Here is a 21,620-nt window from a genome sequence, read left to right on the forward strand (position 1 = left end):
AGCTATGATAATTACACAGAAAAGCTGGGGGGGGGGGGTTTACACGTCTTTCATCTCCGCTCATATGCAGACTACACCAAATGAATCACAGCTTGTTTTCTGCTGAGGGATTTTCATTGCAATAGCTCTGTGTACTTATTATCAGCTTACTTGTAAATGGAGTGATTCTGATTACAAGAATATATTCAGGAATTGCTATAGATGCTGTTTATACTAGGGCTGCACAATGCATCGAAATATCGATACTATTTTGAAGCTGTGCACCCTTAAACTGTTCAATACCATGAATTCATGTATTTCGATACTAAGCTGTGTGGCCGCACAGCTTAGTATTGTAATATTGAACATGAATTAAGTCACTAGCATGATGTGATGCGGCTGGCACTGCACTTATGAGCAGCGGTGCTGGCACTCAAGACAGAGAACATGGCGCACACACTGCAAAATGCCCCGATGTTCTCTGTCTTTACTGCCTCATTAGTGCGGCGCGCATAGATTTATGCTAGTACATTAAAGTTAACAAATATAAAAGTTACATTTATTTAAAAAAGGAATGTTAAATTAAAAAAAATACACAAATTACATTTTTTTTAAATAAACATTACAAAAATGTAAGACCCAAATTTATAGTGTAATTTATGATGATCGGTGTAAGCTGTAAACAAAAAAGAAAGAAAAGAAAAACTGCTTTTATTCTGCATTTTTGCCAAAATTTTAATTTATATAAATTAAACAATAATGTAATGCACCGAAAATCGGCACATTCATAAAGTACAACCTGTCCCGCAAAAAACAGTCTCATACAGCTACGTTGAGCAAAAAATGAAAAAGTTATGAACGCTGGGATGCAAATAGTAAGAAATAAAAAAATCATTCTGTCATTAATTATTATTTTGGTATGAAGAATAGCAATACTACACAAAGTATTGGTATGGAAGTCCAAATTCTGGTATTGTGACAACCCTAGTTTAACTGTAAATCTGCTCAGCTGTGAGAAGTATTAGTGCACATTCACACGTGGCGGAATTGCTGTGGAATTCTCCAGCGGCCGTTTTTTACATTTGCTTCTATACGTTTTTAGGCAACTTAGTTCAGACGTTGCGGAAAACTCCGCTGCGGACCATAGGCTGTGGTGCGGAACTTTCAGTCCGCAGCATGCACTGTCTGTTGCGGAGAAGAAGCGGAATTTCACTGTGTATTTCAGCCTTTGCAATGCAAAAACTGAAATCTGTGGCAAGTCCGCTGTGTTTTCTGCAACGTCTGAATTACCTGTCAAATATGCAAATGTCGGTGCAGATTCGTTGGGTAATTGCCCCAAATCTGCACCAACATTTGCTGCAGAAAATTCTGCCACGCCTGAATGTGCCCTTAGGACTGTAGTAGTTTCAGCCTTTGGATGTAAGCAAGAATGTTTCCATTTGTAGACATCAAGCAGTGATCTTAAAAATGGTGAGGAACTGAAACACAAAGAGCCAGATGTACTAAGACTGGCGTTTCATCAACTCATCCAAGAACTGCAGACCTCTACAATCAGCTGAGATTGTAGAGGTCTGCAGTTCTTGGATGAGTTGATTCGTCAGGCTGGCCACTGTTCCAAGTATACATCATTTAGAGATAATGGCTCTTGCTGTAGTTTGAAGGAGTCCTAGATCCTTAGGAAAATCTTTGTCCACATTTTAAAACCTATTTATATGTTTCTTCTGAAATGTCTTTTGATGGTGGCATAGTGTTCTTTTAGAAACATTGTGGTGACTACTTTATTCTACCTGTACCTGTACCTGTACCTGTACATGTAACCTACCTTGCTTTAATCAATCCTGGCTGAACTGAATTATTCATTATATTTTATCAATTGTTTTGTTGTTTGGGTAGTTACTTTTTCACTTTGGTGATGATGGTGTTTAATTGCTGTATTTCTTAGCGGATCTGCCATCAGACTATGCTGCTCTACATACGGGGAGCATAGTATGGGAACAGGTCTGATCACACTCGCTCACTCCTAGTATTTTGCAGTATATGCTTATGCAAACTATGCATTTCTTGTTACAAACCAGTTGTGTCTGTATGTTTAGAGATTGATAGAAGTAATTCGCATTAATGAGATCATGGGTAAGAAATAGGGCATTCTTAGAGTGATTGTCTACTTTTTGTGTAACTGTACATTATACAATTCCTGTCTAGAACCACAGAAAAGCATGTCCATGTCAATAGTGGACCTATGAAGTCATTAGAACACAGATGGCACCTATTTCCTTTGACATCATGACACCTGTGATGTCATCACTTGTTTTTAGCCTTCTATGGGACACAGCAGACAATGTCACTGAGATGCCCATTGTGACTTCATCACACCTAGGACATCATCATAGCACTTATGAAGTCAACTGGCCTTTGACATCATCAGACCTTTGACGTCATCAGACCAACAACTGTTACATGAACAGAATCTATTGTTCAAAGCCTTAACTATTGGTGTGCTGTTATGCTTTGTTTTTTGTAAACATGCATAAACAATGTAGCTTAGCGGGCATAAAGACCCCTGGACATCACTTGTTCAGTTGAAGCCTCCCATTGTGTTTGAAGAAAACCCTTTAAGACTAAACATAAAATAATTAACAGTTAGATATACTGTATCTGTATTCCTTATACACCACATATGCTGGCAAATATATAATACTATTGGTGAGTAATCCAAGAATAATTACATTTTAAATATATTTCGGCTTCATATGAATTGTACCTTATTTAATACAGAAAATCAGTTTGTTTTATTGAATATCACTGGCAATTTTTTTCAGCTTGGTATTGAAGGTCTTTACTGTTGGTCAAAAATGCTTAGAATTCATATTGAATATAGATTAGAGTTTGTAAAAAGTCAGATCTATTTACTCAGTGTCTGCTTCCATCACCTGAAATGTGAGCTCCCCCAACCCAGGAGAGATGAAGACTGTGCCTAAGACTGTACTAAGAGCATGCAGCGGTTCATATAAAGATTAAATCTAACTCCACCGCCTCAGGTCACTGGAATAATGAGACATTTTTCTAACTTACACCTTTTTTATTACACCAATATTGCTGGGCAAACCGATGGCCTAACACTCAGCACCTGTACTGATTATTTTTTATATTTTCATGCCTGAACCTTTTTGTTCTCTTGCCAGCTACATGGGTATTTAGAAAGTGATCCACTTACCATCCAGCTGTTCATCGGCACGGCAGACGATCGCCTGCTGCGACCTCATGCCTTCTATCAAGTCCATCGCATCACTGGCAAGACCGTATCCACCACAAGCCATGAAACCATCATCTCCAACACCAAAGTCTTGGAAATCCCACTGTTGCCTGAGAACAATATGAAAGCCATGTAAGCCTTGAGCCACCTGCTTGCCAGGCCTTTTCTTGTAATTGTAACTTTTTGTTAGACTCAATATGGGAATGCTTTGTTATGTAAATTCCAGAATTTGGCCCAGCTTTTCCCAATCCACTCTTTCAATGTTCCTTTTTGAAGTACCTCTCCCCATTTTACCAGCTCCATAAACTATAAACCACATTTCTGACAACTGATTGCTTTTGGTTATAGCGTTTTAGCCCATGTCTGTTGTTTTTTATAAATCACATCTCAGTTACACAGCTGCAAATATCTACATTAGCCCCAGTGTAGAGCAGCGTAGTTTATAGCATGGCACTTATTGGATCTTGTATTTCGAAGAGCCCTGCTTTTATGAGTATGTGATTAGACTACTGTCACAAATTTACACAATATTATTACATTAGGTTTAGCAAGTGTCCTGCTTTTAATATAAAAAGTGATTACAACGTATATATAACTTATTTTTAATTAGTCAAACAATTACAGCAGTCCAACTGCTGGCACTCAGTGTTTCAGATACTTATAGCAAACTACAATCAGACTCAGACTTATATGTATATATTTTATCTCTCTTATATTTTATGGACTGCAATAATATTTACTAAAATACGACAAGGAAAAAATTAAGTCAAAGCTGCTTCATTACTCAGATTTCAGTAGTTCCTATGAAAGAAAAGAGAAACACATAGAAAACATTTTAATTTTTACTGCAGTTTTCCCAACCGTACCACTATTTCCCATGCTCCTATATGTGTAAAATAGAACTAACGGACACAGTAGGATAAAAATAATAAAGTTAAATATTGTAGCTTAATGTTATATTTAATGCTCAGTTATCTCACATCTGATAAATGATCTGGTATACTGTATATCAATAGTGATGCGATTCGCAAATTCCCAATGTGATTGACTTTAACTGTCTATTGAAATTGTGCAAGTCTACTGTTTCTAACTTCTAAAACATGGACTATGTAACAGTTAAAAGACATTTTAATGAGTCATTAATATCAGCCGAGGTTTAAGGCATGCCAACAACTTCTCTAATTAGTGACACATTCACATTTCATGCAATTTGCACTGTACATTACATTATAGGTGGGCGATTCTTCCCCTAGCAAATTTTATTGTTGCTAACCTTAGTCATTGAATATTGTTAAAAAGCTCCATTTTTTTTAATGAATGTAAATCATAGAAGGAGCTGAATATTGACAGGGGATGTATTGAAATAGCAAAAATATCAGGATCCGGTTCTTATAATATGTAAATGTTAAAAGAACTATGCTGCATAAAAAAACATGGTCAGGATTTCTCACTATAGGGCTGGCCACATTTTTTTTAAGATGTTATAAAGTATTGCTTCTTGGATAATACAAACTCCAAGAATCCTAATAAAGAATAAAAACATTTGATAACATCACAAGGGGTTCTTGCTAAAATGTTAGTATTGATAATAATTAATGTTCAGAAAGTTTTTTGTGAGAACATATTTCCTGTATTGTACCAATGCATGCAGGAGCCGCATTTTTTTTTTCAAAGCAAAAAAAGTTGTCTTTAAATTTTTTAACAATCAGTGTTTCCATGTATAAATAAGAATACTAGGGATTGGTGGGAAAAGGTACAGAAGGGGACATCTAAATTAATGATTGTCCATTTGGCAAGAATCATACTCATTTTCAAGGACCGATGGGGGGGGGGGGGGTGCATTCTGAAACCACCCGCCCTGCATGGAATTTCATAGGGTAGGCCTTGTAGGTTGCAATTAGTTTTCAATCTTAGGGCTCCTTCAACTATATCTGAATCACTTCCTTTTCACCACACACAAGGAGGATCCGCGCAAAGGGAACCAGGAAACATTACTAAAAATGGGGTTTATTTTGTTTCTTCAGCTCAGATCAATTTCTATTTTTGATGAAGAAAAATGGAATTGAATAGGAAACATAGGACTCACATATTAGTAATATGGAGTTTATAGTGGGGTTGATTTCTTGGGCCTTGTTCACATGGCAGATTTTTCATGTGGAAAAATCTGATGTTGATTTGGCCGAGAATCCCCATTCAATGGTACTCATCTGACTTGGTTGTCATGCTAAAACCATGTCAAAAAGCGACATGTCATTTTTTTTTCCAGTGACGCGGTTTTCAAGTCTGCACACTGAAAATTCCCGCATCATCATGTACATGTAGGTCATGGGACGTATCACAACGTATATGTACGTTCTGGTGATCGCACCGGGCATTACATTACATATGACACTAATGGGACTAAACATAAATGTTAAGAATAATTAAATAAGGTTTATGATTAAATAAAATTACACTGCAAAAGAAAAAATACAATCAACACGATTTCTCTAATAAATAATTTCTATAAAAAAAAAATATGATTTAACTCCTTAACAAACACCCGAAGGTCCCCAGTTTACAGGGATGTCTTTTGGCGTCGCTGTAGAAAATGTTAATGAGCGCTCCAGTGAGCGCTCATCCTCTAAGCAGGAGCTGTAACTAACAGTTGGGATGATCAAAGAGACTCCCTTTTTCGACTTTTGCAGACTCGGGGAAACCTCTGCAGTCAGCCCTGGGGACCTAGAAATGACCCCAGGGCTGTCTCTTCTATAAGCCTGCTGTTAGGGCACACTTTATTATCCCCTCTTGGGATAAAAAAAATTGTAACAAAAAATGATAATAAAAAAGTCCAAAAAAATAAGTTATTATTTAGCATACATATATAATATATATATATATATATTTATGTATATATAAAATATATTTTATTACCCATGCATTACATAAAAACAAAAAACGTACACATATTAGGGATCTACATGACCATAATAACCAGAAGAATTAATTTAACAGGTTATTTAGCGTGAAACGTCTACGGGATAAAAAATAAACAATAAACATTCAGAAAATCGCTTTTTCCTATATTCACGCTGCAAAAATAAATTATATAACTTACGCAGTAAATTTTTTCTAACAGCCCCCCCAAACGCACAGAAAAAATTAAAATTTCTTCTGCTTAAAACAAGGCCTTATGTAGCCACGTCAATGAAAAAGTGAAAAAAATTATGGTTGTCGAAAGGCAGGGAGGCAAAAACGAAAATATTTAGCTCGTCATTAAAGCCTTTTCAGGCCTAGTCATTAAGGGGTTAACAGTAAAAAACATATACATATTGGGTTTCCCTGTACTTGTAGGTACCCATACAGTAAAGTTGTATTGTGAGTTATGGTAAACAGCAAAAACATTTAAAGAGGCTCTGTCACCAGATTTTGCAACCCCTATCTGCTATTGCAGCAGATAGGCGCTGCAATGTAGATTAGAGTAACGTTTTTATTTTTAAAAAACGAGCATTTTTGGCCAAGTTATGACCATTTTTGTATTTATGCAAATGAGGCTTGCAAAAGTCCACGTGGGTGTGTTTAAAGTAAAAGTCCAACTGGGCGTGTATTATGTGCGTACATCGGGGCGTGTTTACTACTTTTACTAGCTGGGCGCTCTGACGAGAAGTATCATCCACTTCTCTTCACAACGCCCAGCTTCTGGCAGTGCAGACACAGCCGTGTTCTCGAGAGATCACGCTGTGACGTCACTCACTTCCTGCCCCAGGTCCTGCATCGTGTCGGCCACATCGGCACCAGAGGCTACAGTTGATTCTGCAGCAGCATCAGCGTTTGCAGGTAAGTAGCTACATCGACTTACCTGCAAACGCCGATGCTGCTGCAGAATCAACTGATGCCTCTGGTGCCGATGTGTCCTCGCTCGTCCGACACGATGCAGGACCTGGGGCAGGAAGTGAGTGACGTCACAGCGTGATCTCTCGAGAACACGCTCTGTGTCTGCACTGCCAGAAGCTGGGCGTTCTGAAGAGAAGTGGATGATACTTCTCGTCAGAACGCCCAGCTAGTAAAAGTAGTAAAAACGCCCCGATGTACGCACATAATACACGCCCACTTGGACTTTTACTTTAAACTCGCCCACTTGGACTTTTGCAAGCCTCATTTGCATAAATACAAAAATGGTCATAACTTGGCCAAAAATGCTCGTTTTTTAAAAATAAAAACGTTACTGTAATCTACATTGCAGCACCTATCTGCTGCAATAGCAGATAGGGGTTGCAAAATCTGGTGACAGAGCCTCTTTAAAGGGGTATTCTCAACTGAAAACATGATTACAGTACAGGACAGTATTCCCACAGGGAATAACTATAATGCTAGCAGTCCGGCTCCCTGAACTGTGGTTGGTCCGGGAAATACAGCCGACACACGGTCCGCATATCACAGACCAAACACGACCGTCTGAATAACACCTTCGATTTTGAAGACTTCAGTATTTTAGTTTACTTGGGAGTTCATAACAATACTACTTCACATATGTTTATAACTGGGGGGACTTGGGAAATCTGTGTTTTCTCACTCACTAAAAAGCTAGTTTCCACGTAAGCATGGAATGGTGAACACACTGATGCCGACGGGTAAAAAAAAATTATTTCGCCTTTTCCTACTAATAATACACTTATTTATTTATTCAAAGATTTTTGACAGGTGCCTTTCAACATTGATAACATCAAATCCCCCCGTGGCTTGAAATACAGCTCAATCTTGTTTTAGTGAAACCCTCAAATGATTTGAAAGATGAGCTTTCGTATAACACTGATATATCCGGCCTTTCTATGTTACACTCTGCTCCCATTTACCACTGTGTGGCCAGGACATTGTTGAAAGTCTGGCGTGAAACGCCTGTTGTTGACAGGTTGTAATTCCCAACATGCTTTGCCAGACACGCTAGTTCTAGAACTGTCTAAGTTACAGATAATACAATTCATAGTCATTTTCATGTTTAATTCTTGTAGTGAGAATCTCATTTCTAATTTCTTTTTTCTTGTAACAGTATTGATTGTGCAGGTATATTAAAGTTGCGCAATTCAGACATTGAGTTGCGGAAAGGAGAAACTGACATAGGAAGAAAGAACACCAGAGTGCGACTGGTGTTCCGTGCACACATTCCACAAGCCAATGGGAGGACTCTGACTCTTCAAGTGGCATCCAATCCAATTGAGTGTTGTAAGTCAGCTCTTACATTAATATTCCCTACGTAATGCACATAGAACCTCATGCATAGCAACTAATGCAGACAAAAATAATTTTAATATGATTGTTATGTGCGTCATGTGCGTTTGAAAGACGGTCTATTACACGTGACAATAATTGCTAAAGATTTTCGCTGGTCAGTCGTTACTGGGATCGTTACTAGATCGCCCACTCCTTATCTCTGAACTGTTAACAAATGGAAGATTTCTCATTAGACGAGGGGATGTGGTGGCAACGAATGATAATCTTTAATTCAGGAAGATGTGGCCGATCTACGGAAAACCAACGATTTATCTCTTGTCGTTCGATCGTTGCACGCTATTGCATGTGGCGATTATATCTTACATTCGAATGATTATATAAAAATTTGTACGCAAAGCGCTCCCTCTAATAGGGCCTTAAGTGTATTTATGTTATTTATGGTGTTTAAACCACAAACAGCAGAGCATGCATTCTAACAACTCCTGGAGTCCCAAATGTTCTTAAAGAGGCTCTGTCACGACATTATAAGTGCCGTATCTCCTACATAAGGAGTTGGGCGCTGTAATGTAGGTGACAGTAATGCTTTTTATTTAATAAAACGATTTGTTTTCACCACTTTATTAGCGATTTTAGATTTATGCTAATGAGTTGCTTAATGCCCAAGTGGGCGTGTTTTTACTTTAGACCAAGTGGGCGTTGTACAGAGGCGTGTATGACGCTGACCAATCAGCATCATGCACTCCTCTCCATTCATTCAGACAGTGCATAGGGATCCTGCTAGATCCTTATGTGCTGTCTTATACTAACACATTAACAATACTGAAGTGTTTAGACAGTGAATAGACATTCCACGGGATGTCTATTCACAAACTCTGCACTTCGTTACTGTTTCTATGGTAGTTACAGCAGAGGAGACGTAATCTCGTTGTAACCTGTAATTTACTGCGTAATCTCGCGAGATTACGCGTCCTCTGCTGTAACTACCATAGACAGAGTAACGAAGTGCAGAGATTGTGAATAGACATCCCGTGGAATGTCTATTCACTGTCTAAACACTTCAGTATTGTTAATGTGTTAGTATAAGACAGCACATAGCGATCTAAAAGGATCCCTATGCACTGTCTGATTGAATGGAGAGGAGTGCATGACGCTGATTGGTCAGCGTCATACACTCCCCTGTACAACGCCCACTTGGGCATTAAGCAACTCATTAGCATAAATCTAAAATCGCTAATAAAGTGGTGAAAACAGATTGTTTTTTTTAAATAAAAAGCATTACTGTCACCTACATTATAGCGCCGATCTCCTTATATAGGAGATAGGGCACTTATAATGAGGTGAAAGAGCCTCTTTAAGAACACAGCACAGACCTAGTTTGGTAAGGATAGCCCATGAGTTACGGCTAGTTGTAACATGTTTATATTGTACTACTGAGTACACATAGAAGACAGGAAAGCTAGCAGGCCATCAAAAGTTATCAAGCAACAAAATCCAGCAACATAGTAACATGTGTAGACACCCTGTTCTGATAGCATATCTATTGCATTGTGTCACCACGTCTTGAGCACTTGTGTGTAATCTATATTGGGAATATTACTAGATTTACTCAGGACATTTGAAAACCTGATGAGTGACGACTGTATTATATTTCATTTTCTTTGTAGCTCAGCGTTCTGCTCAAGAATTGCCTTTGGTAGAAAAGCAAAGTATTGACAGCTTTCCAGTGACTGGTGGGAAGAAAATTATTGTGACTGGGCACAACTTCCATCAAGATTCCAAAGTCATATTTGTTGAGAAAGCACCAGGTTTGTCAATTATATGTTCTGCAGATTGAACAAATATTGTTCACTTGTGACTTCTTACGCCTCAATATGTTATTGTTTAAATGTATTCTTGTATTTGCCACCTGGCCACACAGAACAGACAGGTGAAAGAGTACATTCATTCATTTCTCAACCTGCTATGTGTCATATACAGTACTCATGATAAAGAAAGTGAGAGAATAAAATGCCTTCAGACTAGGACTTTCAAGAATAAATGTGTAGTATCTGTTATCAAAGACTGACATTCCTTCCAACTTAAAGAAGCACTCTACGTTTTTCTTTTATTGCCCCCTCCATTTGTACATTGGTGTTTCAGTGGGGTGCTGTGTGCAGAAATACTTACAGATTCCTGCATCTTGTAGTTTTCGGGTCCGGTGCTGCCCACGTGATCTTCACTCTGACCTGTCTGTGCTCACTGTGCTTTTCAGTAAACCGGAACTCAGGCTCACAATAGTTGTTGAATTTTGTTTTTCTGATACTGATTTCCATATCCCTGCATAGACATAAAGTTAAATGATAAAATTCTGACTGCTTGCAGCTGCCACTAGGGGGAGCTTAGGAGCTTACTTCATACATTTAACACAATGATAAAACAGTATGCACTAGGCTCCTAAGCGCCCAATAATTGCAAGTATAGGCAGACAGAATATCATTTAATTCTATTCTTACACGTTTGGAGCTCTATGTCTGAAAAATAGAGCTTCGACAGCTATAAAGATGTCATGGAGATAAAAATGTCATGTGTTAATAGATGAACCTTAAGTTGGCCATAAACAAAATAAATGTTGGCTGAACGAGAACTACCAGGTCCAAGTCCCTCAATAGAGCATGAAGAATTAGGTGGTTCCTAGACACGTATTCTAATTATCTCCTTACCAAACAAAAGGATCATACAAGAAAAATCTATCCCCTTTGGTCCTTGTCTTCCCCTTTTTCAGCCTTTGGTTAAGGGTCTACCAGGCCCGACATACATTAATGTCAGGGCTGCTAAAGCAAAATCTACATCTATCGCCTTACTCTATACCCTTGGCCTAGGGACTCCACCATGTTATAATTAGATATATATATATATATATATATATATAATACTTATACTGTATATATGCATTTCTTTATCCTATAATGCTTCTTCCGATTGTTTTGTTATCTACATATTATTGCACAGGTTACATTGTTGCACTGGATATTTCATCACCTCAGCACAGATAGTATATGCACTGATCAGTTGTGCTCTGCTTTTTCTCATTATCAGCGTGGTTTAGATAGTATATTGCTTAGTGGAAAGTGTTAAGATATTGTTGCACTTTTTTATATTCTGGCTATAAAAATTCTGTATAACCAAAGATTTAGAATTTTTCTAATTCTGGTAATAATAAATTTATCTACACAATGATTAATAATTAGTGGTCTGTAAAAAAGGCTATGCAAACCAAGATAATTTGTTTGGATATTTTATATAACTTTTTAGTATTTATTTTGCTCCAACAAGACGTCTTTTGTTTATTTCGGTCATAGAACTTGTTTTAAGGAGCTGTTTAATAGATACATTTTATTGTATATAAATTACATAAATTTCATCTCAGTCTGAACTTTTCAAATTGTTTTGAGCAGTGTGATGCTATTAAGTGGTTTTTGACAACATATATTGTGAATAATTATATTGTGTTATAATTAAATAAGCCTATTCTGGAATAAACTTCCATTCAGCTCACTCAACAGGCACTAAAGCCAGAATAAAGGAACAGAGGTGAGGACTTCCTTAGTTGAGCTATAGGTCTGGTCTTTTAAAACAATGGCCTTTTAAATATCCTGGACTTGAGTTGTAATGCCAATTAATGTTAGACAAAAAAATGCTCGAGTATCCAATGGTGATGCATCATTCTACAGTAACTCTTGTTTTAATTGTATTTTGTGTGCAGCCACTTAAATGCAATTGAAATAAAATATATAATAATAGTAATTTTAGTTAATTAGCCATCTGCAGTATCTCCGACAGCAGGGTGTTTTCTTGTTACCTTCAAGAGTAAAAACAACAGAAGCAGGTACCCGACACCCTGCATATAGCTGCTGGGGGTTCCGCTTTTCTTCTGAAGACTAAGGAGGTTTGTTCTTTGAAAATTAAAATTAACATAAAAGTTAATAACATTCCTAGTGGGCTTCAGCTAATAGAATTAGAGGAGGTTAGTCATTATTATAAACACTTAGTAAAATCGAGCAAAATAATGAATGCTTCCATAGAAAATAAAATAATCATAGTAGGCAGAATCAATTGTTGTCGCTTGCTATTTTGCCGTTGTATAAAAAAAAAAAAAATCAACATTTTAATGGGTAATTATAATCTGTAGCAGTGAACTTTAAAAGCCTAGCAGTGGGTGAGTAATTAACCAAAAAGAGGTCACCAGCCCCCTTTATTAACCAGTGCGATCACAAAGGTTTTACATATGGTACAGTGGCAAGTTTTCATAACATCCTGTTGACTGAGGATTGCAATCACAGACGCCCTTACAGATCACAGGCCTATCACCTGTTTTACATGTGCGCATGCAGAGGCTCCTTTATTAATATGTGGACCTCACATATGTTACCATTTTGGTCCTGGAGAACAATACATTTTTGAATCATATCGGTGTGTTTTGTTTAGATGCCGTGGTCATTTTGTTTATTTTGCTCTACAGATTACTAGGGACTAATGATATAGGAATTTGACTAGTTGACAATTACTCTTGACCATCAAACCTCAGACTCCACTGTGCATTCACTATGGTGCAGGCTTGTATTATATCCTCCGTAAACGATGATATTAAAGGCAGAAAAATTAAACAAAAAAAAATAATTATATATATATATATATATATATGTATATATATATATATATATATATATATATATATATATATATATATATATATATATATATATATATATTCTTTTCTTTGCTCCTCATTGGCCTTTTCTGATTGACGTCAATTGCAGAATCATGTGAACTGGATTTTTGAGACATAATAATCATCCCCATAATCAATGGGCACAGTGTAAAAATACTCAAATTCATTATGCAGTTATTGCTAAGGGTATGTTCACACGACAGCGTCCGTAACGGCTGAAATTACGGGGATGTTTTCAGGAGGAAACATCCGCGTAATTTCAGCCGTAGCGGCATGTGCAGGCGCTTGAACGCCGCGTCCATTACGGACGTAATTGGCGCTGCTTTTCATTGGAGTCAATGAATAACGGCTCCAATTACGCCCCAAGAAGTGACAGGTCACTTCTTTGACGCGGGCGTCCATTTACGCGCCGTCATTTGACAGCGGCGCGTAAATATACGCCTCGTTTGAACAGACAAACGTCAGCCCATTGCTTTCAATGGGCAGATGTTTGTCAACGCTATCGAGGCACATTTTTCGGACGTAATTCGGGGCAAAAACGCCCGAATTACGTCCGTAATTAGTGTGTGTGAACATACCCTAATAGCCATTTAAGCAGTATCCACTGATATATTTAAGAGGATCTGTCACTAGGCTATATAAGTTGAACTGGTTTACTTTTTTTTTTTGGACCCCCCCCCCGTTTCAGAGATATATTCCACTGTTGTGTTGGCTCCTGATATGCTAATTTACTGTAGTTGGCCAATAGGGCGTGAACTACCCTCAAGCTGCCTCAGAGGCAGTGAAGCTAGCTCCACCCTGTTTGCGTACTACAGCATATTAGCAAATAGGGAGCAAACACAACAGTGGGATATGAAGCGGGTGTACCAGAAAAAGAAAAACAATGCTGAAACAGGGAGACACCGCTGTTCAGGTCAGTAAACCAGTTAAACTTATATGACCTAGTGACAGGTCCTCTTTAAAGTTTTACTGGAGTAGCCAGATGTGTTATGTCAGTGAATGGGAGTTGATATATGTTGCACTAGAAACCACAGTGTTATGTTTATTTCCTGTTTATTGCTTATATAGCGCCAACATATTCCACAGAGCTATACAGAGATTTTTCATCATTACATCTATATATATCCAGAATGGGGTTCACAATCCAAATCCCTCACGCACGCATGCACGCACATACACACTAGGGCCGATTTCATAGGAAGCCAATCAACCTATCAGTTATTTTTGTTGTATGGCATATAACTCATGCAAGCAAAGCAAGAACATACATGCTCCATGTATATGTTGCACTTGGTCAGATTCCAAACCAGGACCCTCGTGTGCAAAGCAAGAGTGCTAACCACTGATCCATAGGAAATTGTTCCTAGTATTGCTTCTCTAGAAAACCACATAACGGTACTGCACAACCCCCTGTCCTCACAACTACTGTTTTAAAGGCGGTTGTTAGAGATCGCATTGATTTTGGTCCAAATTTCCCAAAAGTTTTGATTTCTGCGAATTTCGAATCTTTTGGGGTTTGCAGTTCACGAATCACTGCAAAATAGTGGCTGCAGGCAAGTGCAGGCCACTTTACAGAGTAACAGAGTAAAAAAAGGATCATATGACCCTGAACGGGCTTCCCCATAATGCCTTGCAAGCCGCCTTCCCAAAATGCACTGCAGTTATCCCTCCATCTACCCATATATGTTGCTGTCACTTTGAAAGGGGTTGGATACAGTTATAGAAAACATCATAGAGTAAAGGCCATTTTACACCAGGCAATTATCAGGCAAACGCTCCTTCATAGAACGCTCGTTGCCGATAAATGCCCTTTGTAAAAAGGGAAGAGATCATCAGACACTCGTTCATTTGCTGATCATATCGTTTTAAAAAGTAAAATATTATCGTTGTCGGCAGCAGATCTCCCTGTGTAAACGAGTAACAAGCGCTCGTGCCCATACATCGCTCCATGTGAAAGGAGCAAATGAGCACCGATCAATGAGCTGTTTTCAGGATAATCAGGCACTTGCGATTTGCAGCGGACGGGAAATTCGCTTATCTCTTGCGGTTATCAATGTTATGGTTTTTCCCTCATTTTAGTCAAAGTGGTGTCAAATAAGGCATTCTGCGGTTTTCACCATATTGTGTAAGAGAGATTTTATAAAATCCCATTCCCTATCGTGCAACATCTAGACATTGTGATAAATAACTGCAGATGCAAAAATGCTCCAAAAAGTGCAGTGTATACAGAAACCACTAAAGCGTCACTTTTGAACATTTCAGTAAAAAAAAAAAGAAGTTAACTTTGTATTTATGTATATACTTTTCATAGCGTATTTCAATTACGTCTAGGTATTTTATACCCAAAGTGAAAATAAAATGTAGCTGTTTCCTCCTTGCAATCTGTATGCAGTTTATCTGTTTCTGTAGACATTCATTTGGTTATCAGTTTAGCTTCGAGTGTCTGACATCTGGGTCCTAAAATGCATTGATCTCTGGTAACAGCAATTTAGAAGAACTTTGAATTCCCAATTCTTGTCTTTTGTCTAGAATGCAGAATATCTGTAACAAACTGAAACATTTTTGCAGATTTAGGGTATGTTCACACGCACTATTTACGGACGTAAATCGGGCGTTTTTGCCCCGAATTACGTCCGAAAATAGCGCCTCAATAGCGTTGACAAACATCTGCCCATTGAAAGCAATGGGCAGACGTTTGTCTGTTCACACGAGGCGTAATTTACGCGCCGCTGTCAAATGACGGTGCGTAAATAGACGCCCGCGTCAAAGAAGTGACCTGTCACTTCTTTGGCCGTAATTGGAGCCGTTATTCATTGACTCCAATGAATAGCAGCGCTAATTACGGCCGTAATGGACGCGGCGTTCAAGCGCCTGCACATGCCGTTACGGCTGAAATTACGGGGATGTTTTCAGGCGGAAACATCCCCGTAATTTCAGCCGTTACGGAGGCCCTCGTGTGAACATACCCTTAGGGTATGTTCACACGCACTAATTACGGACGTAATTCGGGCGTTTTTGCCCCGAATTACGTCCGAAAATAGCGCCTCAATAGCGCTGACAAACATCTGCCCATTGAAAGCAATGGGCAGACGTTTGTCTGTTCACACGAGGCGTAATTTACGCGCCGCTGTCAAATGACGGCGCGTAAATAGACGCCCGCGTCAAAGAAGTGACCTGTCACTTCTTTGGGCTTATTTGGAGCCATTATTCATTGATTCCAATGAATAGCAGCGCCAATTACGTCCGTAATGGATGCGGCGTTCAAGCGCCTGCACATGCCGTTACGGCTGAAATTACGGGGATGTTTTCAGGCGGAAACATCCCCGTAATTTCAGCCGTTACGGACGCTGTCGTGTGAACATACCCTTAGGCATCATGCACATGAACATTTCAGTTTGCGGACTGCAAAACATGGATCCTACTGGCTTCCATTTTTTTTGCTGACACATACACTAGAATGAGTGAGATGGACCACAAATACGGACAAGAATAGGACCTGTTCTATAATTTGCGGAATGGACACACGGATGCACAAAAAAATCAGATGTGTGCATGGCCCCATAGAAATGAATGGCTCATTATGCTATCCGCAAAAAAATAGGATAGGACGCTGAACAAAACAACGATGGTGTGCATGAGCCCTTATACTGTGGGATGTTGTCAATTTGTTGAGCAAAAGTGGAATTTTCCTTCGAAACTTTGCATTAGTGATTAATAAAATGGCAAAGAGCGAGGAGAAATGCTACATATCTGTAACAGAACACTTTGCACCAATAGATTTTTCGTGAAGATCAGTTCATAGTGTTTTCTATTGACAACAGACACTTCGCTTCTAGTCATATTAACAGTCTGTACTATTACACTGGCAGTGAACGCCAGGAAAAATATACACTGGAAGAGAAAGTTATTGGAGATGATTGTGCGCTATTACACCTTAGACTGGTTTTAGCTCCAGGTCTGACATTAATCCGTGCCTCTTGCAAGACAAAATCTCAGCTGTTGTACCCTCAAGAGGCAGAGCATTATCCTGCTCCTTCAATAGGGAGTCTCTGTACTAACAATGACTCATTCCGAGGGAATCCCAAATGAACAATCATGTCAGTGCTTGAACTTGAAAGCAGGAGCGCTGCCTTTTCAAATTAACCCTCTGCATCCTTGTCAGCTTTGTTATGGCTGCAAGGAGCAATTGTGTTTCCAGATCCAGATAACACCAAAATTCTGTTATTACATTAAAAAAAAACTGAAAAACAACTGAAGAGCATTATTTTGTGCAGTATAATTGACAGTTTATTGCTGCATTATAAGTTTCTTACTACGCTGAAGTGGTTTTACAAAATGTGTTACGTTTTTCATCAGTCCTCAGCAGAAATGGTGTATATAAAGGAGTTGTCCCATTACAACAACCCCTGCCCTATTAGGGTATATAATCGTAGGGTAGTCCCCCTTACTCAAACAGCAGCTCTCACTATGGATGACTCAGTTCGACCATATATTGAATGGAAATGTAATACTGCAAATGTGCAACTGCTAGACCTGCGACAATCAGTTTATAGGACAACCACTTTATAAGGGTCTGAACACACTAGGCGTAAACACTGCAGATTTTACTCAACGTATTTCATTGCGGAAAATCTGCAGCGTATTACAGTAGTAGCAGTGTGGGTGAGATTTGAATAAATCTCATCCACACACAGTGGAAACAAATCTTTGGAAAATACATGCATAAATTGACCTGCGGTATGTTTTTTTTAGGCCGCAGCATGTCAATTCATGCTGCGGAATCGTTGCTCTTCTGTTGCGGGTTTTTCCCATTGAATTCAATAAGGAGGTAAAACCCACAACAAAGAGCTATGTGTTGCGACTTTTGCGGCGAAAACGCCTTTCTACTCTTTGTAGAAATTAGTGTTTAAGCCACACTTAAAACTGTGAACGTTAGGAGCAAGTCTGATGGTTTGGGGCAGTGAGTTTCATAGAATAGGTGCAGCATGGGAGAAGTCCTGCAGAGAAGAGTGAAAAAGGTGTTATAAGGGTAAAGACATATACGCCTGATGTAGTGGCGAAACCCTTTTAGAGTTCAGTCTCTTAATGTATGAATAGTACTATTTAAATTTTGCTGTCTCATATGAAAAATTAAAAAAATATACACTGGTTATGTCACTGTGTTTTTACGCAGTTATAAGATAATGGACAGAGAACTTTTGAGGTTATATTGCATCACAAAAAAACTAATATTAAGAAGAGTATATAGCCCAGTACTTAGAGGAGAGCATTAATAACGTCTAACTTACCAATGTTTTCCAGCGTAAATAGCAGAACATAGACCCAATGGTAGCGGTAACTCTTGACAGACAGTTACATATAAATGATCGGGTCTTTGACTTTCAGCATCTTCCCACTGCTCAAGGTGCTTCCATCATTTCATTTTCCATGATCTGCTTCCTTCTTCTCTAAAGAGACGTCTCCCTTTTTACTTTCCGTCTCTCTCTGTTTAGCTTTTACAGTTTGTAAGTGGTAAATACGCAGTTCTTGCAAAGCATATGTCTGGTATACATTTTCGACCAAAGACTGTATTTTTGAATAAAATCGCCTAATGTATTGCACATTTGCTGACAAAGTGCAATTGGCATGGAGTATATAAGTGATTTATTCTATAATGTTCTATATTTCCATAATTTTTTAAAAAAAGTAGACCATCACTATGGACATAACATTTCATTTCCACTAAATCTATAAATCAAGAAATTTGCAAGAAAAATTGTTAATGATGAAATTGTAATTTACAGCTAAATTGTTTGGTGTAAAAATTAAGAATGCAAGAAATTGAACCATACCACAGCTCTCGAGACCTATTGATATACTGTGAGTAGGTCACAGAAGGGGTAATTTTTTGTAAAATGATCTACAAGTAAAATATATATATAGTGGCTAAGAACTGTGGATGTTAATGCTTACAGAATGTTATCATAGACTGATCTGGAGACTTCAAGGATAGGAACACACACAGCATATACACTGCAGATTTTCCGCAACATATTTCATTGTGGAAAATCTGCAGCATACTACAATAGCAGCAGCATGGATGATATTTGAACATATTTCATCCACACAGCGGAACAAAATCTGCCAAGAAACCGTTCATAAATTGACCTACGGTGCATTTTCAAATCCACAGCATGTCAATGTATCCTGCGGAATCGCTGCTCTTCTGTTGCGTGTTTTACCCATTGAATTCACCGGAGAGGAAAAAACCCATGTGTTGCTACTTTTGCTGTGGAAATGCTGCAATTCTGTCGTAAATTAGAAAAAATAGCAAATCAAAGCTTATACTTACCCCCAACCATTGTCATAGTGACAGAACGCAGCCTGGCCTCCTGGGATGACCTTTCATTCAATGTGACTGCTGCAGCCAATCAAAGGCTGCAGCGGTCACATGGACTACAGCATCATCCCTGAAGGCCGGCCAGGATGCATCGCCATGACAATGCCTGGTTGGTAAGTATAAAGGTTTTTTTTCCTGCAGTTTTTCTGCAGCGGACATTCCGCCTGAAAAACTGCACCACAATTTGGTGCGGTTTTTCAGGTAGAATTCCCTGCGGCATCCAGAACGGATACGCTGTGTGCTTTTACGCAGCATATCTGCCCTGTTTGTCCCTACCCCAACAGTGCAACTACTAATATGAAAATGTACCAATATAGTCTCAAGACTAATACCAATAATGATCGTGTCACAAAAAGTCCAAATATGCTGGATAATTGGACACAAGTCCCATGCCGCTTTGCCTGCGAAGACTTTAATGTAAGTCGCGTATGACTCATCCCAGAACTGATCAACATAGTGCTTATGGATGTGAGACTTGTGCTGAGGTACAGTATATGAACAACAGTTTTATATACAGTACATACTTTATATCATGTTAAGACTGGTCAGTTATATCTACAAATACAGAACTAAGCAGGAAATAATATGTTAAATAGGGAATTAGGGATCTTGTGACCTTGAGATCTCAGTTTGCCGTGTGATGCACAGGTCCATTTCTGTCTACTAATCATTAGACTAATAGAAGTTCAGTTTTATCACGAATCATCAGCAGAATATGCTGAAAACAATAAGGGACAAGATAGGATCTGTGTGGGTTTTAGAGTGTAAATATGACAACCCAGTACATGCAGCAGCATACTACATTTATTTATATATGTATACTGTATGGTTCCATTTATCATTACCTACCTGTCATTAATATATTTCACAAGACCAGACGCTGAAGACTGAGTAGTCACTCCTTTCTGTTCTGTAATATTGTCTCACTTCAGGTTCTTTACCTTTGCAAGTACATTTTATATACTTTCCTATAATTATTTGGTGATCCGGCACCTGCCGAGCCCTCTTAATTCTGAATTAAAGGAATTCAACTTATTAGGATCAAATAATATCTTAACTCGCATTATGGCTGTATTCTTATTTTTCTTAGGCCGATTTCAGATTAGTGATGTTTTTGTGTGGCGTCTTACTGAAGCACAATTACTCTATATAAACCATAGCTATACAGAATAACATCTACTCTAAATGGGGAGTCCTGAGAAGAGTCACAAACTATCTATGCACATATGGAGACCATTTTTTGTAGTCTTAAACATAATGATAGAACACTGAGAGGATATATAAAATGTGATACAATGGAGTGGTAGTAGTAGTAGTAGTAGTAGTAGTAGTAGTAGTAGTCGTCGTCGTAAAAGCCTGACTATTCAGGTAGCTTGTTTTTATTTTTTATCGAACATCTCAAAAATTAGAGTTTAGATCTGGTTGGTTGCTTGGGTTACTTCTTCACTTTCATTTGCACCATTTTTGATAAATCTTTCACATAGAGTATAATCCGAATTATTTTATATATATATATATATATATATATATATATATATATATATAGACTTATACAATGGCCATATCTAGTTGGTATAACTATATATTTAAGATTATTGTATGGTGAAGAAAGAAACAAAAATGCCTGTGCAGAAACTATGAAGTACAGCATTGTCTTCCTACAACAAAACCTATTTGTCTGTTATCACTTCCATCATGGATTCCCAAAACAAGGGGTTTATCCCTCATTGAAGAATTGTGGGCAATTCTGTATTTAGAGTGGAGCCCGGATGACTTGCCTTACCCATTATACTGTCTGGTTGCTCTTAAGCACTACTCCATAGAACCATAGATTCCATATGTTGCTTTAACCCTTGCCAATGTGAATATAATCTTGCCATTATTTTTTTTAATCATTATTTTTTACCTTTTTTTCTTCTCTGTCCACCATCTTGTAAGCAGAGATGTGTGGGCGTTGAGTCTCATCATATTGACGTCATGCTGATTTCACCGCCCATCCATTCTAACTCTCTATGTCTCCCGCTGTGCCCTTGCTTTAACATAAAATTCATAGAGTATACAGCATCTCAGCAGCTTCTAATCTCCAGGCAGAA

General features: G+C 38.3%; 1 protein-coding gene across 1 annotated transcript in view; it reads left to right on the top strand.

Moving 5' to 3' along the window:
- Positions 1-21,620, top strand: part of NFATC1 (nuclear factor of activated T cells 1) — a 163,769-nt gene that overhangs the window by 41,692 nt on the left and 100,457 nt on the right. The window contains exons 4-6 of the mRNA XM_075828152.1: positions 3,162-3,364; positions 8,259-8,431; positions 10,105-10,245. Of these exons, the coding sequence (XP_075684267.1) occupies positions 3,162-3,364; positions 8,259-8,431; positions 10,105-10,245 (517 nt within the window). The remainder of the gene's footprint in view (positions 1-3,161; positions 3,365-8,258; positions 8,432-10,104; positions 10,246-21,620) is intronic.

This window comes from Rhinoderma darwinii, chromosome 5, assembly GCF_050947455.1.
Source record: "Rhinoderma darwinii isolate aRhiDar2 chromosome 5, aRhiDar2.hap1, whole genome shotgun sequence".
Classification (NCBI taxonomy): domain Eukaryota; kingdom Metazoa; phylum Chordata; class Amphibia; order Anura; family Rhinodermatidae; genus Rhinoderma; species Rhinoderma darwinii.